Source organism: Anabrus simplex, chromosome 10 (genome assembly GCF_040414725.1).
Source record: "Anabrus simplex isolate iqAnaSimp1 chromosome 10, ASM4041472v1, whole genome shotgun sequence".
Taxonomy (NCBI): Eukaryota; Metazoa; Arthropoda; class Insecta; order Orthoptera; family Tettigoniidae; genus Anabrus; species Anabrus simplex.
In genome coordinates, this window is record NC_090274.1 from 76194501 (window position 1) to 76214581 (window position 20081).

Here is a 20081-nt window from a genome sequence, read left to right on the forward strand (position 1 = left end):
CCAATACCCAGTGACCGAAGTTGTCGCCATGTGGAACCAGTGTTAATGTTTTTGTTTAAATTCTGGAAGTAATTAAATTTCTTATTACGAATTACAAGCTTAATTCGGTTTCGAAGAACACGGTACTGCTCATGTACGTCAGCTAGTTGAGTCTGCTTATAGCGTCGGTGTAGTGCGTCTCGTTCTTTCATCATAGTCTTAACATCAGCAGTCAGCCAAGGGCAGGGTGGACGTGTTACTCTCACAGAACGCTTTGGTGCATGTTTGTTACACAATTCATGTAAATGGGAATTAAATATTTCCACCTTCTCGTCAATGTCACTCGACGTCATTATGTCATACCAGGGGCAGAGTTGTGCATCTTGTCTCAGTTGTATTAAATTCATCCTTTTAAAGTCTCTAAACGTTACATATTTCGGTCGGTACTTCGGCACGCGAAGAGAGTATGCTAAGTATATGAGGTCATGTATAGATATGTCAGGAACAGATACTTGACCGTGGTGAAGAATTTTTTGAAGGTTATTTGTTATTACTAGGTCTATGAATGTATCAGCGGAAATAGTGGACGTATGGACGCGGTGGGTGGGTTTAAGGGGTAATATTTCATGTCACAGGATTTAAAAATATTTTGTAGTCATGAGGCGTCGTTGTTCAGAGTTAATAAATTGGTGTTGAAGTCTCCAAAAAGTATCACGTGCTCGTGTGATGGTAGCAGTCTCAGTAAGCTGTCTTCTAAGTCATGGAAGTCTCGCACTGCGTCAGGAGGCCTGTATACTACACCTACAAGTACTTTTACAGAATTGACAAGCACCTCTACAAACATAAATTCAGGAGCCGTTTTTACAGGAGGAGTAGACGTGTGAACAACTTTACTCTTCAGCATTGATTTACAATATAGGGCGACCCCACCGCCTCGTCTGTTCGTCCGATCATGCCTGTGAATATCATAGCCCGATATGTCAACCATGCTTGCGGGAATCGAACTACGGAGCCAACTCTCGCTTACAGCAGCGATATGAATTGGACTGTCTTCAAATATCATCTTCAGTTCGTCGAGGTGAGCAACGATGGATTGGCTGTTGACATACGCACACAACAGGGCGCGATTAAATGACATTAGTTCCTTCTCTAAAATGGTATGTGTAGAATAGGAAGTAGAAAGTGTTGAGGAATGGTCAGTGGCAGGCAGTTCGTGTCCTTCCAGACGTATGTTCCGGTGAAAGGGCTGTGGAGGGAGAGTGTTGGGGGTCTGTCCTACAGAGGAATGTTGAGGGGTGAGGGAGGGAGCAAGGAGGGGAACTTTCAATAGCACTTGTCAACTCAAGCATGCTAACGCAATGTAAAACATGCGGCTTACCTTGATTTCCTCGTACATACAGTGGCCAGCTGATTCACACAAACACAAACACACACACACACATTCATAACTATGCACTAAATTAAAAATAAATAAACTACACAGAATGCACATTGTTCATATGTTGCTTTCACCATATTGCCTGATTAGTGATTGTAATTCCGCGAGTGAGTTCACTTGGAATTTCTTGCCGGATACGTGAATGATTATCCTTCCGTCTTGGCTGTGTGTGTTGCGCAGTCCACTTACACGCGTCTAGCTCTCATCAGTGTGTTTATGGCGGCGTTCGTTCTGATCTTTTCTGTCATTTCTCATCTGTAAATACCCTTTGCATTGTATGCTGGTTGTCTGTTTTTAGTTTAAATCTTCTTTTTTAAGTTTATCTGTTTCTTTTAAATTTATTTTTAGTTTTGCAAATCGTCCTGAGTTATTTCTAGTTCTTCCAAATCCTCTCTGTTCCTTTAATTCATCCTACTTCTTGCTTCAGATTCCAGAGTTTCTCTCTTGGTAATCTTGTTTCTGGTGTCGTCATAAATGCTAAAAAGAAAGTTTCTCTTCTCACGTACAGTACTTGTGACGGGGTACAGTTCTCTGTACACCATTTCATTTGCCACTATCCAGCAAAGTCCACTTTTTTATTTATTTATACATTTTCCAGCTATGCTTCTGTCTACTTTTCGGATTTTGTCGATCCTGTCCATCTCAATTATTTTGAAGAGAGTAATGCTTCTGTATGTCACCTACTTTCTGCATAATATTTTAATTTTTTTTTTTTTTTTGCAAGTTGTTAGGTCGCGCCGACCAAGATAGATATTATGCTGACGATGGGAGAGGAAAGGGTAGAAGTGGGAAGGAAACGGCCGTGCCCTTAATTAAGGTATAGCCTCAGCATTTGTCTTGTGTGAGAATGGGAAACCATGGAAAACCATTTTCAGGACTGCCGACAGTGGGGTTCGAACCCACTATCTCTCGAATGCAAGCTCACAGGTGCGCGCCCCTAACCGCACAGTCAACTCACACATTTTCATTACTTTTACCTCCAATGTAGTCAAAAAAAATTCATATTAATAGTTGGATATTCACAATAGTTTGCTGGGTATCTCGAAACATGCAAATTTAATCAACCGAAATTATACTTTTTTATATAGATATAAATCGTAATTAAACATTTAAGGACTGTTTCAGCTTACTTCACTTGGAAGGACTCTTTCAGTTAGTCCAGATATTTAGAAACGATAGTTCCAATTTTGGAATCGCACATGGCCCTGTGGTTCATGCAGCCTACACCAAAAATGAGTACCCGGTTAATTCCCGGCGGCAAAAGTGGGTAGGTTCAGATCTAGCCATTGTATGACATTCAGTGGGATAATGTCGGCCTCCATGGCTAAATGGTTACCATGCTGGCTTTTGGCACAGCCGGTCCCGGGTTCAATTCCCACCCGGCTCGGGTATTTTAACCTTCAATGGTTAATTTCAATGGCTCGGAGGCTGGATGTCCGTGGGTGTGTGTGTCGTCTTCACCATTACAAATCATCTTAGGTACAGCCCCAATACAAGTCACCTATACGCCGTCAACTAGTACAAAAGCTTACACTAGGCCATTATTATAGGTGATAGTGGAAACACCTTCCACTCTGCTATGGCTTCCTAGAGAGATGGTTTTGTTTGGCTCTTTAAATTGATTATTGAGTGTCCTAACACTTAACTCCGTGACAGTTAAGCAAGGTTAATATATTATATAACTGTGCATTCCGTTCAGTATTACGCAGGAACGAGATCATTGGCACTGTGACACCGTCCACACGTTTGTGATGGTCAGGGACAAACAAACCTGCTCTACCATTCTTACCTGTGGCAGCATGTAGGAGGCCAGACTCTTACGCAATGCACTTTCCACGTGAGTGGCTGACACTGAAGATTCAGGCTTCGTCGTCACGAAGGCCAACAGAGTCTGCAAGGAACAGAAATGATATCATAAGTAAAGTGATTAGCTGATATCAAGGTATGAAAATAACTATGGGTTGCCCACACGGGTGGCCCAGATTGGTTACGGTAGATGTTAGTTTCCCTCGTCCTGCTCGTGACTTCATCACAGGACCAGGTATCTTATTTCGTTGTTTGTCGCTGTCTGTCTTCTAAATAAAGGATTTCCACGTAATATCTATACGTAATTTCTTTCCGTATATTGCTGTTGGTTTATATAGTGGCCTGCTGTATTTTGCGTAGTGTGTGTGTCGTAGTTCGTAGTTCGTTTCTGTGAAATCTCTGTTAAGTTGCTGTGTTTCGTGCAGTGAGGTGCACTTATTTTCTTTTCGCTAGTTGCGTGAACAGCGTAATAGTAGCTGGAGTGAAATTTCTATGTTCATAGTATCATTGCGATAGAAAACTGTGCCGTTAATGATTCACCGCAGTCTACAGCGACACCTGATTGTTCAGCAGAGGGATTTCGGTACCTCGCCGGCTACATCGCCTTCCGTGGAAGAAAATATGACAGCTCAATGGGAAGTCCCACTGGGGAAATGCTTTCCATTTCTTGTGGTACAGCCCCAGTGGGATGGATAGAAGTGTTATCCCGGGGAGGTCTACTCGTTTTATCGAAAGAATGGTAAACCAAATAAAAGAACTTGTGTTAAATTTCACGACACTCACGGACGTGCTGAACTGTTACGCATACCTAATATTATACGCAAAGTGTGTCAAATAATTAGCAGTAAATTCTCCACTGTACCGCCAGAAATATTAAAAATGTATGTTAGAACGAGAACATTTATACGCATACGACAAATGAACATTCGGGGAAGAAGTAAAAAATCCATAGCAGCTCATTAGCGAAAGGCACGACAGTAGATTTCATCTTCAAAAGCAACCACTTCCTGACATCTGATCTTACAGGTAGGACTGTGTTCTAATTGTTTGTCCTGTTCTTTCTTATTCCTTCACTTTAAAAAGTAGGAATATCTATGCATGGTTTCGAATATGAACTTAACTCTGCTGCTGTTATAATGTTTTAAGCTTTAAACTCGATACCTGCGGAAGTGAGTCAATATATCGTACAGTATGTTAACATACGGTAGTTTCATTACGAAAGTTCTGCTGTCAACATTTAATATTACAAACATTCCATATCACTAAATATTTATGTTTACAGATGTGAGAGCGCGTAACCTTCCTCAAACTAAATAGAGGAACTTGGAAATGTTAATAAATTTCAAGCGTTGGTCAGTGTGCCGTCACGTTACATTTACACCTTTTTCGTAATGGAAATAATGAAAAGTTACTATGCTGTACTCTCTTTCAATCTTATAACAGCAGTAATCTTTATGTCTGGTCTGCAATTAGTTCTGAGAGATTGTAATGTTTGATGGTATTATGAGATTCCCACTGATATGCGCGCTCTGGGCTCGGCTGCTTTGTTCCTACTGTGACGTCATGTCGTTAACCAACAGCAGCTCGTCTCGCGTTGGGCCCAACCTTTAGTAGTGTTTAAGAACCTTGGGTTGTCCATTGTTGGATGCGCTTGTGAATGGTCGGCTGTTGAAAGTGCTCTTACATTAATGTTGTGATAAAGTAGTTAAAACCAATTGAAATAGCTTAATTTTGTGTGTGTGATCCATTTAGTGCTATTTATATATTGGTGTTTAGTGCTTGTTGGTAGAAATTGGGAGTAGTTACATTTATTTGAAGTTTATATAAAGTAGTTTAGTTGGTGTTCGGTAGATTACGTTTTCTAGGTTAATTGGACTACCTAGGTGTACTTTGTTTCGAATTTAGGTTTAGGAAATAATTTAAGTAATAATATTAACTTAAAAATTGTTTTGAAATACTGTATCGATAGGTCCGTTGGTGTAATACTTAAAAAGGCAGATTATCAAAAGTTCCGTAGCTTTCACATTCGAGCAGACAATAGGCCCGGTATTTCGTATAGATATCCGTTCAAACTATCACGAAGGTCTGTAAAGTTAATTATTTAAAAAAATAAAATTAAAGATAATTCACGGTATTTCACCGGAGAATTACTCAACAGTCTTTGGATTGTTGACGACTGTTTGCGTCATTCCAACGAGATCAGTTGAATACTTGAGTAAATAAATACAAGGATCAGCTGATTACTGTACTCCGATAATTTGTAGTTCTAAGTCCCCGGTATACTTTCTACTTTGCACCTTCGTTTATTTATCGAGTAAAAGTTGATAAGTTAATCAAATTTCTATATTTCAATAATATTGGAATCCAAGTCCCCGGCGTAGTTTTGGCAGACGGACATTTTTCTTTTTGAGAATTTATTGTTTACAATCTCTTACTTTTCACCATTTAAGGACCTATTTATTCTCCGTCCCACGTAGTAAGGAAAATAATAGTAATCCACCAGCTGTAGAAAGAACATAACCATATTTCAGTTGAAGATCATAGTGTAGATACGGTATATTAGACAGTACCTTGTCTCCTATATTCGTGTGTACCTATTACAGCATAGTACGGCAAGATAGCACTAATAATAATCTGTATACTCATTTAACTATGTTGATAACTCTTGAGTAGTTCTTACGAATTTTAAACCTGTAATTTTCATTTGTGTTTGTGCTTAGTAATAAAATAACACATTGTAATTATTATTATTATTATTATTATTATTATTATTATTATTATTATTATTATTATTATTATTATTATTATTATTATTAAAGCGTCTTTATTGTGGCGAAGTTAGGGCTCCCGGCCCTTTCTTACACTTAATCATGATACATCTGAACATAGTTTAAAAATTATTGTAGTGTATTGTAGTATATTATTCGAAATTAGCGTGCTTATTGTGTTATTGTAAAGTATTTGTGTAGTATAGTAGAAATGTCTGCAGAAAACCTCTTACTAGAATTCTGTTGTTGTAATTAGGATAGGATTAACTGAAGTTGAGAATTGTGTAATTCTTGTGTATTCCTTTCGGTATTAAGTAATTAACGCCAGTTTTTATCTTGTTCGGATGTTGTAGGATAAAAATATACTACGACAAAATAGTATTGTAGTGTAGCAATATATTAATTACCTTATTCTCGTGTGATCTTTGCGTACTATCCTCGACGTATTCCTTTCCTTTCATTCTTTTTCCACAGAATAAGTTATTTTCGTTTTCCTTTTCTTTTCAATTTTTCGTAAATAATGGCTAAGGAGTGTACGTGTAGGAACTGTGGGTGTGGCCAGACGTTACGGAGTATGAGGGTGGAGTTGGAGTGTTTGAGGGAAATAATTAGGATTCCCTCAGAAGACAAGAAGGAAGGTACGCCTCCATCAAACAATGTAGGGATACGAAAGTGTAAAAGAGGGATGGGAAGGTAAGAGGGAATTGTAGAAGACAGGTGGTCTAATGTTTTAAGGGGAATGAGATTACAGGCTAAGAGCTCTATTCAGGATCAGAATTCAGGACAGGTCTCTGTCAGAAATCCGTACGAGTCACTGCAGTTAGAACAACCGAGGGAAGATGAGGAACAGGGAACTGTTGCTGAGAACTGTGGAATTAGGAGAAAGGGAAAGAGTAGAAAAGGAAAATTTAGAGTAGAGGATAGGAAAAGACAGTTGGAACAGGGTCATGGAAGCGAGAAAAGGGAGGAGGAAGTAGCTTTTGCACCTCTCAGGAAAGATAGGGCTGACCAGGAGGGGAGAGGATCAAATGAGGTGGGTAGGGTTGAGGCTCTGGTCATGGGGGATTCCATTGTTAGATATGTGGGGAAAGGGAACCAGGGTAGAGTGCTATCCAGGAATTAGATTGAGGCAGATGTTGAAGAAAGTAGAAGAGAGGGAGGAGAGAAAGGAAAAGATGGTAGTGTTTGACATTGGTACCAACGCAGTAATGTAAGCAGGTATAAGTACCAACATAGTTGCGGATGTGTGGGAACTGGTAAATGCAGCGCGGGTGAAATTTACGGATGCGGAGATTGTTATCAGTTGAATACTGTGTAGGAGGGACACTAATGGAAGGTGATTGGAGATTTAAATGAGACTATGGAGTGGGCGTGTGGAAAACTGGGAGTGAGACTTCTAGATCCTAATGGGTGGGTAGGAGATAGGACCTTCACTTAAACCGCAATGGTACGTATAAGTTAGGAAATTTGTATGGAAGGGTAATACGGAGGTACATTCAGGGAAACGGGGTGGTCTAGGGAGCGGTGATAAGGGATCAGGGAACTGGAAATCAAGTAGGGATGACATAAAATTGTTGGTGTTGAACTGTAGAAGTATTGTAAAGAAAGGAATAGAATTACAGTAAGTAATTTAATAGACATACAATTACCAGATATTGTAATAGAAGTTGAATCATGGCTGAGAAATAATAATATGGATGCAGAAATTTTCCCACGGAAATTGAGTGTGTATCGTAGAGATAGGATATGAATGATAGGAGGGGGCGTATTCATTCTGGAGAAAGAAAAAATTGTAAGCTGCTAAAAAGTTAAAGATGAGAAACGTGAAATTTTAGGTGCAAGCCTCATTTCTAAAGATAATAGGCAACTTGATGCCTTTGGAATGTACAGATCGGGAAAGGGTAGTGCTGACGCTGATTCAGAATTATTTGATAGGATAATCAGGTATGCGGGAAACGGTGTGGAAAGGAATGTGATTGTAGCGGGAGATGTCAATTTACCAAATGTCAATTGGGAAGGTAATGCGAAAGACATGAAGCATGAGCAACAAATGGTAAATATTCGTAAGTTAATATGGGAAGAACAGCTGACTCAAAGTGATGGGACCAGCTAGAGAGAAGAATATTCTGGACGCCATGCTAATAAAACCAGATGAGCTGTAGTAGTAGACACTATTAGCGATCACGAAACTGTTTTTGTGGTGGTTAAGAATAAATGGGATAGAAAAGAAGGTCTTTAAAGTAGGACTATTAGGCAGTACCATTTGGCTGATGAAAGAGTCATGAGGGAGCTTTTAAAATAAACTATGTTCGATGAAAAACGGTAAATAAAAAAAGTGAACGGACACTGGGATGGGTTTAAAGCAATTGTTGAGTAATGTGAAGACAGGTTTGTGCCTTCAAAGTTGGTAAGGAATGGTACTCACGATGTTATAACAAGGAAGTAAAAAGACTAATAATGAGGTGCAGATTGGAAAGAAATAGAGTTAGAAATGGCTGTGGAATTAAGGAAAAATTGAGGGAACTTATTAGGAAAGTGAATCTAGCAAAGAAGTCACCTAAGGATAACATGATGGCAAGCATAATTCGCAGTCATACAAAGTTAAGTGAAAAATGGAAGATTATATATAGGTACTTTAAGGCAGAAACAGGTTCTAAGAAGGACATTCCAGGAATCAATAATGAACACGGGGATTGTGTATGCGAAGATCTTCAAAAGGCAGAAGTATTTAGTCAGCAGTATGTAAATATTTTTGGTACAGAGATAACGTCCAGTTAGAGGAGGTCACTAATACTAAAGAAGTATTAAAATTTATCTATGATAACAACGACATTTACAATAAGATACAAATTTTGAAAACTAGAAAAGCGGCTGGAATTGATAAGATTCTTAGGGATATACTAAGGACAATGGGTTAGGATATAGTACCATATCTGTAACAGTTACTTGATTATTGTTTGCATGAAGGAACTTTACCAAATGAATGGAGAGTTGCTATAGTAACCCCTGTATATAAAGGAAAGGGTGACAGACATAAAGCTGAAGCCAGTCAGTTTGACATGCATTGCATGGAGGCTTTGGGAATGCATTATTTCTGATTATATAACACATGTTTGCGAAATTAATTTCTGGTTCGATAGAAGGCAGTTCAGGTTTAGGAAAGGTTATTCCACTGAATTTCAACTTGTAGGTTTCCAGCAAGTTATAGCAGATATCTTGGATTCAGGAGATGAAATGGACTGTATCGCGATTGACCTTTCTAAGGAATTGATAGGGTTGATCATGGGAGACTACTAGCAAAAATGAGTGCAATAGGACTTGACAAAAGAGTGGCTCAATGGGTGGTTACATTTCTAGAAAATAGCTCTCAGAGAATTAGAGTTGGCGAAGCTTTACCTGAACCTGTAATAATTAAGAGAGGAATTCCTCACGGCAGTATTATTGGACCTTTATGTTTTCTTATACTGTATATATAGGGCCTGCCTGGCCGAAGCAGTAAAGGAGTACTCGGTTCGCCCGTAAGGACGTGGGTTCGAATCCCCGTCAGAAAGTCGTAAAATTTAAGAAATGAGATTTCCACTTCCGGAGGTGCATATGGCCCTGAGGTTCACTCATCCTACACCAAAACTGAGTACATGGTTAATTCCTGGGGGCAAAGGCAGCCGGGCGTAGAGCTAACCACTCTAGCCCATCAAGTGGCGAGGTTAACATAGGTGGAAGCCTTTACTTCCTACCACTTGCAGGGCTTCCATGGCCTGTATATACAGTATATACTGTATGTACAAATGATATGAGTAAAGAATTGGATTTAGAGATGTGGCTTTTCGCGGATGATGTTTTTCTGTATAGAGTAATAAATATGTTACAAGATTGTGAGCAACTGCAAAATGACTTCAGTAATGTTGTGAGATGGACAGTACGCAATGGTATGATGATAAATGGGGTTAAAAGTCAGGTTGTGAGTTTCACAAATAGGAAAAGTCCTCTCAGTTTTAATTACTGTGTTGATGGGATGAAAGGTCCTAGGTGTTAATACAAGGAGAGATCTTCATTGGGATAATCACATATTTGGGATTGTAAATATAGGTTACAGATTTCTGCCCATAGTTATAAGGGTATTTAGGGGTTGTAGTAAGGATGTAAAGGAGAGGGCATATAAGTCTCTGGTAAGAACCCCAACTAAAGTGTGGTTGCAGTTTATGGGATCCTGACCAGGATTACTTGATTCGAGAACTGGAAGAAAATAAAGAAAAGCAGCTCGATTTGTTCTGGGCGATTTCCGACAAAAGAGTAGCCTTACAAAAATGTTCTAAAGTTTGGGCCGGGAAGACTTGGGAGAAAGGAAACGAGATGGTCGTCTAAGCGGTATGATCCGAGCTGCCGGTGGAGAGATGGCGTGCAGTGACATTAGTAGACGAATAAGTTTGAGTGGTGTCTTTAAAAGTAGGAAAGATCACAATATGAAGATAAATTTGGAATTCAAGAGGACAAATTGGAACAAATATTCGTTTATAGGAAGGGGAGTTAGGGTTTGAAATAACTTACCAAGGGAGACGTTCAATAAATTTCCAATTTCTTTGCAATCATTTGAGAAGTGGCTAGGAAAACAAGAGAGAGGGAATCTGCCACCTGGGTAACTCTCCTAAATGCAGATTAGTAGTGATTGATTGATGTTAGAAAAGGCCAAGATATGATTGTAATTCTGACAGAGGAGAGCAAGATTTGAATATGACTACAACAGAGGATGCCAGGATATTAATATAACTATGATAGGTGAGGCCAAGACAGATATAATTTATTTTTTGGAGTATTTCCATTTCGTATCTTATAACCTCCGATCTAAATAAGTGTTCCTCACCTGGTTCATCTCACCCGGTCTGTAGCACAACACCACCGCACTGTTGATCCCAGGAACTGCCACCACAGCCCGTTCTACTTCCGACAGGTCTACTCTGTGTCCCCGAACCTTCACTTGGGAGTCTGTCCGACCCTCATACAACAGATTTCCGTTTTCAAGACGAGCGTAATCTCCAGTGCGGTAAAGTCGGGAGTAGTCTGAAAATAAATAAACGAATTACAGTCTTCCTTCACTAATTACACTTTAAGGACATTACAATTTTTAACTTCAGCGTTATGTCAGTTCCAGATGCAAAAAGCGTCCTTTAGCATAGCCTTATACCCCGATGGTCCGCGTTAGACCTTCAGAAATCATAACTTACAGGGAAGAATAAATACTTTTCTTCTAAATCGTAATTTTATTACCCGCAGTAGTAAGGTAGGGAATACAATACGTGATTTTTTTGACAAAATTTCAGCATCGTTTGCTAATTCTTATCTCCCTGTCTTTTAATTAGATTTATCAGGGAAATCATTTCTTGTCGCACGACTGCAGGAGGAGTCTAGGCTGACTCTCGGTTGCGACTGGTGGCAATAATATAGGGTGTAATACACCAAGAAATAATTTAAAAATATTTAATAATCGCGGTAAAACTTGACGAGAATAAAATACTGAAAATGAAATGGCGTATGGATTTCAGTGCCGAGAATCGAACTCGGGACCCGGTGGCCATTAGCCATGGAGCCGAACACGGGAATCGGAGTCTCTATAAATTTTTACCAACCAGGTGTGTTAACGATTAACAGTTTAATTAATGTTCCTAAAGAGAACAGGATAATTTCTTTCGAGGTGGCCTTGTTTAGGTGGTAAAATCCCGGCTATTCTTATCGCCGTCGTATTGCAAGTGTGATATACAAAAAATTCGCCGATAAGCACGTCACAATAAGCTTTGAGCGTTATTAAGATGGCGTATTATATTTCTTATATATACCACAGTAGTATAATAGGACAGTTCTGCCGCCTAATCCTCCTTCCGCGGGAAATTTGAATTTTGGTGGGAAATTTGAATTTTGGCGGGAGATTTGAATTTTGGCGCGAGATTTGAATTTGTAAACAAAGCCACGTGCTTTCTGACAGCTGTCATCGACAACAACGCAACGCTAACCACACTGCTGCCATCTTGACGGGCCTAAACCTCAGTGGTACCAACTTAAACTCACAAGCGCGAGATTTGAATTTGTAAACAATTCCACGTGTTTTTTGACAACCACGTGCTTTTTGACAGACAACAACGTATCGCAAACCTCAGAGCTGCCATCTTAACGGGCCTAAACCTCAGTGCTACCAACTTAACCTCACTAGCGCAAGATTTGATTTTGTAAACAAATACACGTGCTTTTTTGACAGCTCTCATCCGCCATCTTTAAACTACAGAGCACCGTGCTGCCCTCTTTATCGCAGTAGCTGCAAATTCGTCACCTGTCATCCGCACTGCTGCCATCTTAACAGGCCTAAACCTTAGTGCTACTTACTTAACCTCACTAGCGCGAGATTTGAATCGGTAAACAAATCCACGTGCTTTTTTGACAGCTGCCATCCGCCATCTTTATTCCATAGAGCACAGTGCTGCCCTCTTTAGCTACTTACCTTTGAAATGTGGTAGCAGATAATTTGAAAAATGCTTTTTGACAGCAGCCATCTTTAATCCAGAGAGCACCATGCTGCCCTCTTTAGCTAGATACCTTTGAAATGTGGTGGCAGGCAATTACACGTGACAGCAGCCATCTTTAATCAAGAGAGCAACGTGCTGCCCTCTGTGTGGCAGTGGCAAATTCCACGTGCTCTTGTTTGGAAACAAACTCACGTGCTTTTTTTCTGATAGCTGCCATCCGCCATCTTGCATCACAAACCTCAATGCTGCACTCTTTAGCTAGATACCTTTGAAATGTGGTGGCGGCAATTTGAAAAGTTCTATGTGCTCTTGTTTGGAAACAAAGCCACGTGCTTCCTTGACAGCTGTCATCCGCCATCTTTAATCAATAGAGCACTGTGCTGCTATCATGCAGGCAATTTCGTCAGCTGTCATCCGCCATCTTTAATCCACAGAGCACCGTGCTGCCCTCTTTATGACATGTAGTAGCGGGCAATTTGAAAAGTTCTGTTAGCTATCATCCGCCATCTTTAATCAATAGAAAACCGTGCTGCCATTTTTAGCTAGATACCTTTGAAATGTGATGGCGGCAAATTGAAAAATTCCACGTGCTCTTGTTTAGTAAACAAACTCACGCGCTCTTTGTCAGCAGTCATCCCCCATCTTACATCGCAAACCTCAGTGCTACACTCTTTAGGTACATACATTTGAAATATGGTGGCGGTTAATTTAAAAAGAAAAATTCTACATCAGCCATCTCTCGACGCTAATTGCACAAGGTGGTGGCTATACATGACTCCTTAAAGGTGCTTATGCAAGATGGCCGCTATACATAGGTTCTTATGAGACGGCCTTGGGATGCTTGCGCAAGATGACGGTAATACAAGGCTCCTTATGAGACGCCCTAGGGATGCTTGCGCAAGATGGCGGTTGCTCTTATGAGGCGGCTTAAGGGTCCTTTGCACAAGATGGCTAGAGATGCCCTAAGGATGCTTGTGCAAGATGGCGGACGCAAGATGGCGGCTATAAACGACTCCTTATTAGAGGCCTTAAGGGTGCTTGCGCAAGATGGCTGCTGCTCTTATAAAGAAAGCTAGCTTAGAGGCTAACGTGTCATGCTAGTTCAGTTCATTAAATTTGGGGCTTACATGCAAAATGTTAAATATCTCGAAAACGGTGCATCGTAGAGCAAGACGGACAAAATTTTTCTGCCGTATACCTCGGTTCGCAGAATGAGGAACATGATAGCATAAGAAAAACATAGTCTAATGATGAGATCAACGGTTCGGGTCCAACTTAGGCTCTTTGGCATTAGCTCTGTTTCAGCTTGTAATGAAGCAAGTCTTCGCAACATGATCAAGTCTAGCTATGGTAGAGAGTATAACGTGCCGTGCAGGTTCGATTCATTAAATTTGGGGCTTAAATGCAAAATGTTAAATATCCCGAAAACGGTGCATCGTAGAGCAAAACGGACAAACTTTTTCCACCTAATACCTAGCTTTGCAGTATCAGGAACATAATAACATAAGAAAAACATAGTCTAATGATGAGATCGACGGTTCGATTCCTACTTAGGCCCTTTGGCATTGGCAGCTATCTATTTCTACAAGATGGCGGATATACATAGCTTCTTATGAGACAGCTTAAGAGCGCTTGCACAAGATGGCTGCTTCTCTTATGAGACGCCCCAGGGGTGCTTGCGGGATGTAGCAGTGACAAGACGATGACTATACACAGCTCCTTATGATACGGCCTAGAGGTGCTCACACAAGATGGTGGCTGCTCTGATGAAGGAAGCTAGCTTTGCATCCTACAGGTATTTTTACAGCACTAAACCTCATACCTTTGAAATGTGGTGGCGGGCAATTTGAAAAATTCGACGTGCTTTTCTTCACAGCAGCTATCCTTAGACAATTGCGGCTATACATAAGCTGTTAAGGCCACCTCTTATGTCAAGACACAGCTCTATCGAACAAGTTTAAACCAGCATCGGAATAGCTAGAGTAAGCACGTGCTGCAGTGATGACGTCATAAGCATGTTTAGACTTGCAAATCACAAAAGAAACGTAACAAGGCCAGAATCGAACACTGCACTCTATGCCGTGAACTTTATCATGTGATCGGACCGTTGATTGAAGTGTTTAGAACACTAAATAAGAAATCAAGACTAAAATAGAACACTGTACTCGATACAACATGTGTTTATAACATGTCAGGTGATACCTTTGTTCTAAGAAGATTAGATTACCGCACATTCCTTGTAGGGTTAATAGGCTAAAAGGCTAATGGGCAAAAGGGCAAAAGGGCGAAAGTGCTAATGGGCGAAAGGTCTAAAGGGCTAGGGTGCCTCTCCTCTCTTTATCCGGGCTTGAGACCGGCTCTACAACTAGAGGCGGAGTTAACACCCTAAGGAAGGGAGAATGTTGGGAAATAATCTATACGAATATAGCTACTCGATCGGCTATATACTACAGATGGATGATTTAGGTGAGGTAAACGCTTACTTAATAATACCTACACGACCTAATTCATGCTCTATTTCAAAAATATCTTCTTTGTACTGTGTGTAACCAGCATCATGATAGGCTCTTAGAAGTTGTATACGTTTAACGAGTATGTTAGTGTCTTCACAGTATCTTATATCTACATAGGGTAACATAGGCTTGTTGTGAACTTTGAGTCTATATGCAGACAGTTGATGTGTAGGGACTTGTTTTGATGTAATACGTGCTTCAGCAGTAGCGTTTCTAGCTACAAACTAAACTTGTTTCGATAGCGATGAAGCGTTGAAATTTCCTTCTTCTTTACCTTGCATCTCTTCTTGAGATATTTGCACTGCGACAGAACGTGTAGTAGGCTTAGGAAATGAAGTAACATCATCAAGCTGTAATGGCAATGAAACATTAAGATTTTCTTCTTCTTCTACTTTCCCTTTACTACTGTTTTGATCAACATCATTATCCTTATCATAATCATGATCTTCCCTCTTTTTATCTTGAAGTTTGTGCTTAGTAACAGAACTTGTAGCAGGCCTGGACAACAAGGGAGAATTAAAAATCTCTCGCAGAGGTGTACTTTTTAAACATAAATCAGTATTCGCTTAAATATGGTTGAGCTCTTTGTATTTTGTTCCCGATGAAGCTACATTACACGCGGCTTCATGACGTTGAGCGTTGTATGCGTTCTTGAACTCTCTTCTACAATGTTTGCATTGAAAAATTGTCTTACATGATATCTCATGACGTCTCTTGTGATAGCTTTGGGAAAATGCTTTTCCACACTCTTCGCAAATATACCTAGAAATAAGTTTTTCTATGACGGACTTTTATCTTCTGCTGACAGATTCTTCTATATAAGTCTACTTGACGATGCGAACAGCTTAGCGATTAACAATAAACTAACACAAAAACTTATAACCAAGGTAGCAACAGTAAGGTTTAAGCTCATCAAGATGGCAAGAGTAAGGTTAGCAATGTTCCGTTGTTGGATTTTAAATTCCGCACTATAACATGCATAAGGTGGCAGCCTTGAGGTTTACCGCCGTCAAGACGGCAGCAGTGAGGTTAGCGACGCTCTATTGTCCTTCAAAGTGAAGTTAGGGTCCGTCAAGACGACAGCTTTCAAAAAAGCACGTGGCTTTGTTTACTAAACAAGAGCACGTGGCTGTGACGTCACGGTCACATGGTATGCTGCCTCAGCATGCAAAGTTCAATGTCTACACCTACGTAGTTAACATTCTGCTATGTTCACAAGATTTTTACACATAACTATTCTTTATACTTTAAGTTCATGTACATAGGTTATGTTAAGATAGCAGCAGATACAAGCGATGGTCACATGCTCTAGTAGAAGATGCATGCATTATCAAAAGGTGGTGTGTAAACGCATTTAAACCATGCTATTCTTACCGCTGCCATGTTCACAAGATTTTTAAACATCGTTATCTTTGTACTTTAAGTTCATGCACATAGGCTATGCTAAGATAGTAGCACATACACATGCGAACTTTGTACACTCTAGTGGAATAAGTTTAGTACTGCGTGCATCATGGATACATGATGTGTACACGCATTTAAACATGGCTATACTTAATGCTGCTGCTATGCTTACAAGATTTTTATACATTGCTATTCTTTGTGCTTTATATTCGTGCACACACAAGCGATAGTCGTACGCTCTAGCAGGAGAAGTTTAGTACGATATTCGATACATACATTATCGATAGGTGATGTGAACACGCTTTGGAACATAGCTCTTCTTTGTGCTTTAAGTTCGTGCACATGGGTTAGGGATACACAAAAGTGATTGCTATATGCTCTAGCGGAAGAAGCCTAGTACGATAGTCGATGCATGTACAATCGATAGGTTATGCTAAGAGAGCAGCGCGCTTACAAGATTTTAGCACAATCTAGTGGAAAAAGTTGAGTATGATAGTCGTTTCATGCAAAATCATTAGGTAATGTGTACACGCTTTGAAACAAGGCTATTCTTCGTACTTTAAGTTCATGCGAACAGGTTATGCTAAGATAGCAGCACAATCTAGCACAAGAAGTTTAGTACGATATTTGATGCATGCAAAATCGATAGGTGATGTATACACGCTTTAAAACATGGTTATTCTTCGTACTTTAAGTTCATGCGTATAGGTTAGGCTTAGATAGCAGCACAGTCTAGCGTAAGAAGTTTAGTACGAGAGTCGATGAATGCAAAATCGATAGGTGATGTGTACACGCTTTGAAACATAGCTATTCTTTGTACTTTAAGTTCATGCGTCTTAGTTATGCTAAGATAGCATCACAATCTAGCTGAAGAAGTTTAATACGAGAGTCGATGCATGCATCATTGATAGTTGATGTGTACACGCTTTGAAACATGACTATTCTTTGTACTTTAAGCTCATGCGTACAGGTTAAGCTAAGATAGCACCACAAACTAGCGCAATAAGTTTAGTACGATATTTGATGCATGCAAAATCGATAGGTGATGTGTACACGCTTTGAAACATGGCCATTCTTCATACTTTAAGTTCATGCGCATAGGTTAGGCGAAGATAGCAGCACAATCTAGCGTAAGAAGTTTAGTACGAGAGTCGATAAATGGAAAATCGATAGGTCATGTGTACACGATTTGATACATAGCTATTTTTTGTACTTTAAGTTCATGCGCATAAGTTATGCTAAGACAGCAGCATAATCTAGCGGAAGAAGATTTAGTACAAGAGTCGATGCATGCAAAATCGATAGGAGATGTGTACACGCTTTGAAACATGGCTATTCTTTGTACTTTAAGTTTATGGGTATGGGTTATGCTAAGATACCAGCACAATCTAGCGGAAGAAGTTCAGTACGAGATTCGATGAATGCAAAATCAATAAGTAATGTGTACACGCTTTGAAACATGGCTATTCTTTGTACTTTAAGTTCATGTGTAAAAGTTATGCTAAGATAGCAGCACAACCTAGCGGAAGAAGTTCAGTACGATATTTGTTGCATGCAAAGTCGATAGGTAATGCGTACACGCTTTCAATCATGGCTATTCTTTGTACTTTAGGGTATGCTAAGATAACAGCACGATCTAGCGGAAGAAGTTTAGTACGAGGGTCGATGCATGTAAAATAGATAAGTGATGTGTACACGCTTTGGAACATGGCTGTTCATATTGCTGCTCTGTTCCCAAGACTTTTAAGCATAGCTAATCCTAATGCTGCTCTTAACGACGTCGAGCTAAGGATTGATCACGTGACCGTGACGTCACAGCCACGTGCTCTTGTTTAGTAAACAAAGCACGTGCTTCTTTGACAGCTGTCGTCTTGACGGACCCTAACCTAACTTTGAAGGACAATAGAGCGTCGCTAAATGCACTGCTGCCATCTTGTCGGCGGTAAACCTCAAGGCTGCCACCTTATGCATGCTATAGTGCGGAATTTAAAATCCAACAACAGAACATTGCTAACCTTACTCTTGCCATCTTGATGAGCTTGAACCTTACTGTTGCTAACTTGGTTATACGCTTTTGTGTTAGTTTACTGCTAATCGCTAAGCTATTCGCATCGTCAGGTAGATTTAAAGAAGAATCTGTTAGCAGAAGATAAAAGTCCGTCATAGAAAAACCTATTTCTAGGTATATTTGCGAAGAGTGTGGAAAAGTTTTTTCCCGAAGCTATCACAAGAGACGTCATGAGATATCATGTAGGACAATTTCTCAATGCAAACATTGTAGAAGAGAGTTCAAGAACGCATACAACGCTCAACGTCATGAAGTCGCGTGTAATGTAGCTTCATCGGGAACAAAATACAAAGAGCTCAACCATATTGAAGCGAACACTGATTTCTGTTTAAAAAGTACACCTCTGCGAGGGATTTTTAATTCTCCCTTGTTGTCCAGGCCTGCTACAAGTTCTGTTACTAAGCACAAACTTCAAGATAAAGAGAGGCAAGGTCATGATTATGATAAGAATAATGATGTTGATCAAAACAGTAGTAAAGGGAAAGTAGAAGAAAAAGAAAATCTTAATGTTTCATTGCCATTACAGCTTGATGATGTTACTTCATTTCCTAAGCCTACTACACGTTCTGTCGCAGACCAAACATCTCAAGAAGAGATGCAAGGTAAAGAAAAAGGAAATTTCAACGCTTCATCGCTATCGAAACAAGTTAAGTTTGTAGCTAGAAACGCTACTGCTGAAGCACGTATTACATCAAAACAAGTCCCTACACATCAACTGTCTGCATATAGACTCAAAGTTCACAACAAGCCTCTGTTACCCTATGTAGATATAAGATACTGTAAAGACCCCAACGTACTCGTAAAACGTTTACAACTGCTAAGAGGCTATCATGATGCTGGTTACACACAGTACAAAGAAGACATTTTTGAAATAGAGCATGAATTACGTCGTGTAGGTATTATTAAGTTAGCTCTTACCCTCACCTAAGTCATCCATCTGTAGTATATAGCCGATCGAGTAGCTATATTCGTATAGATTATTTCCCAACATTCTCCCTTCCTTAGGGTGTTAACTCCGCCTCTAGTTGTAGAGCCGGTCTCAAGCCCGGAAAAAGAGAGGAGAGGCACCCTAGCCCTTTAACCCTTTTGCCCATTAGCACTTTAGCCCTTTTGCCCATTAGCCGTTTAGCCTATTAGCTCTACAAGGAATGTGCGGTAATCTAATCTTCTTAGGACAAAGGTATCCCCTGACATGTTCTAAACACATGTTGTATCGAGTACAGTGTTCTATTTTAGTCTTGATTACTTATTCAGTGTTCTAAACACTTCAATCAATGTTCCGATCACATGATAAAGTTCACGGCATAGAGTGCAGTGTCCGATTCTAGTCCTGTTCCTCATTCTGCGAACCGAGGTATTGGGCAGAAAAATATTGTCCGTTTTGCTCTACGATGCACCGTTTTCGAGATATTTAACATTTTGCATTAAGCCCCAAATTTAATGAATCGAACTAGCATGACACGTTAGCCTCTAAGCTAGCTTTCTTCATAAGAGCAGCAGCCATCTTGCGCAAGCACCCTTAAGGCGTCTCATAAGGAGTCGTGTATAGCCGCCATCTTACGTCCGCCATCTTGCGCAAGCATCCTTAGGGCATCT

The 20081-nt window shown here is 40.0% G+C and overlaps 1 protein-coding gene across 1 annotated transcript in view; it reads right to left on the reverse strand.

Annotated features, from left to right (window-relative positions):
* The window catches only part of LOC136881920 (beta-alanyl-bioamine nonribosomal peptide synthetase ebony-like), a 319523-nt gene that overhangs the window by 88527 nt on the left and 210915 nt on the right, over positions 1-20081 (reverse strand). The window contains exons 7-8 of the mRNA XM_067154366.2: positions 10850-11046; positions 3207-3308 (exon numbers count right to left, since the gene is read on the reverse strand). Coding sequence (XP_067010467.2) covers positions 3207-3308; positions 10850-11046 — 299 coding nt within the window. The remainder of the gene's footprint in view (positions 1-3206; positions 3309-10849; positions 11047-20081) is intronic.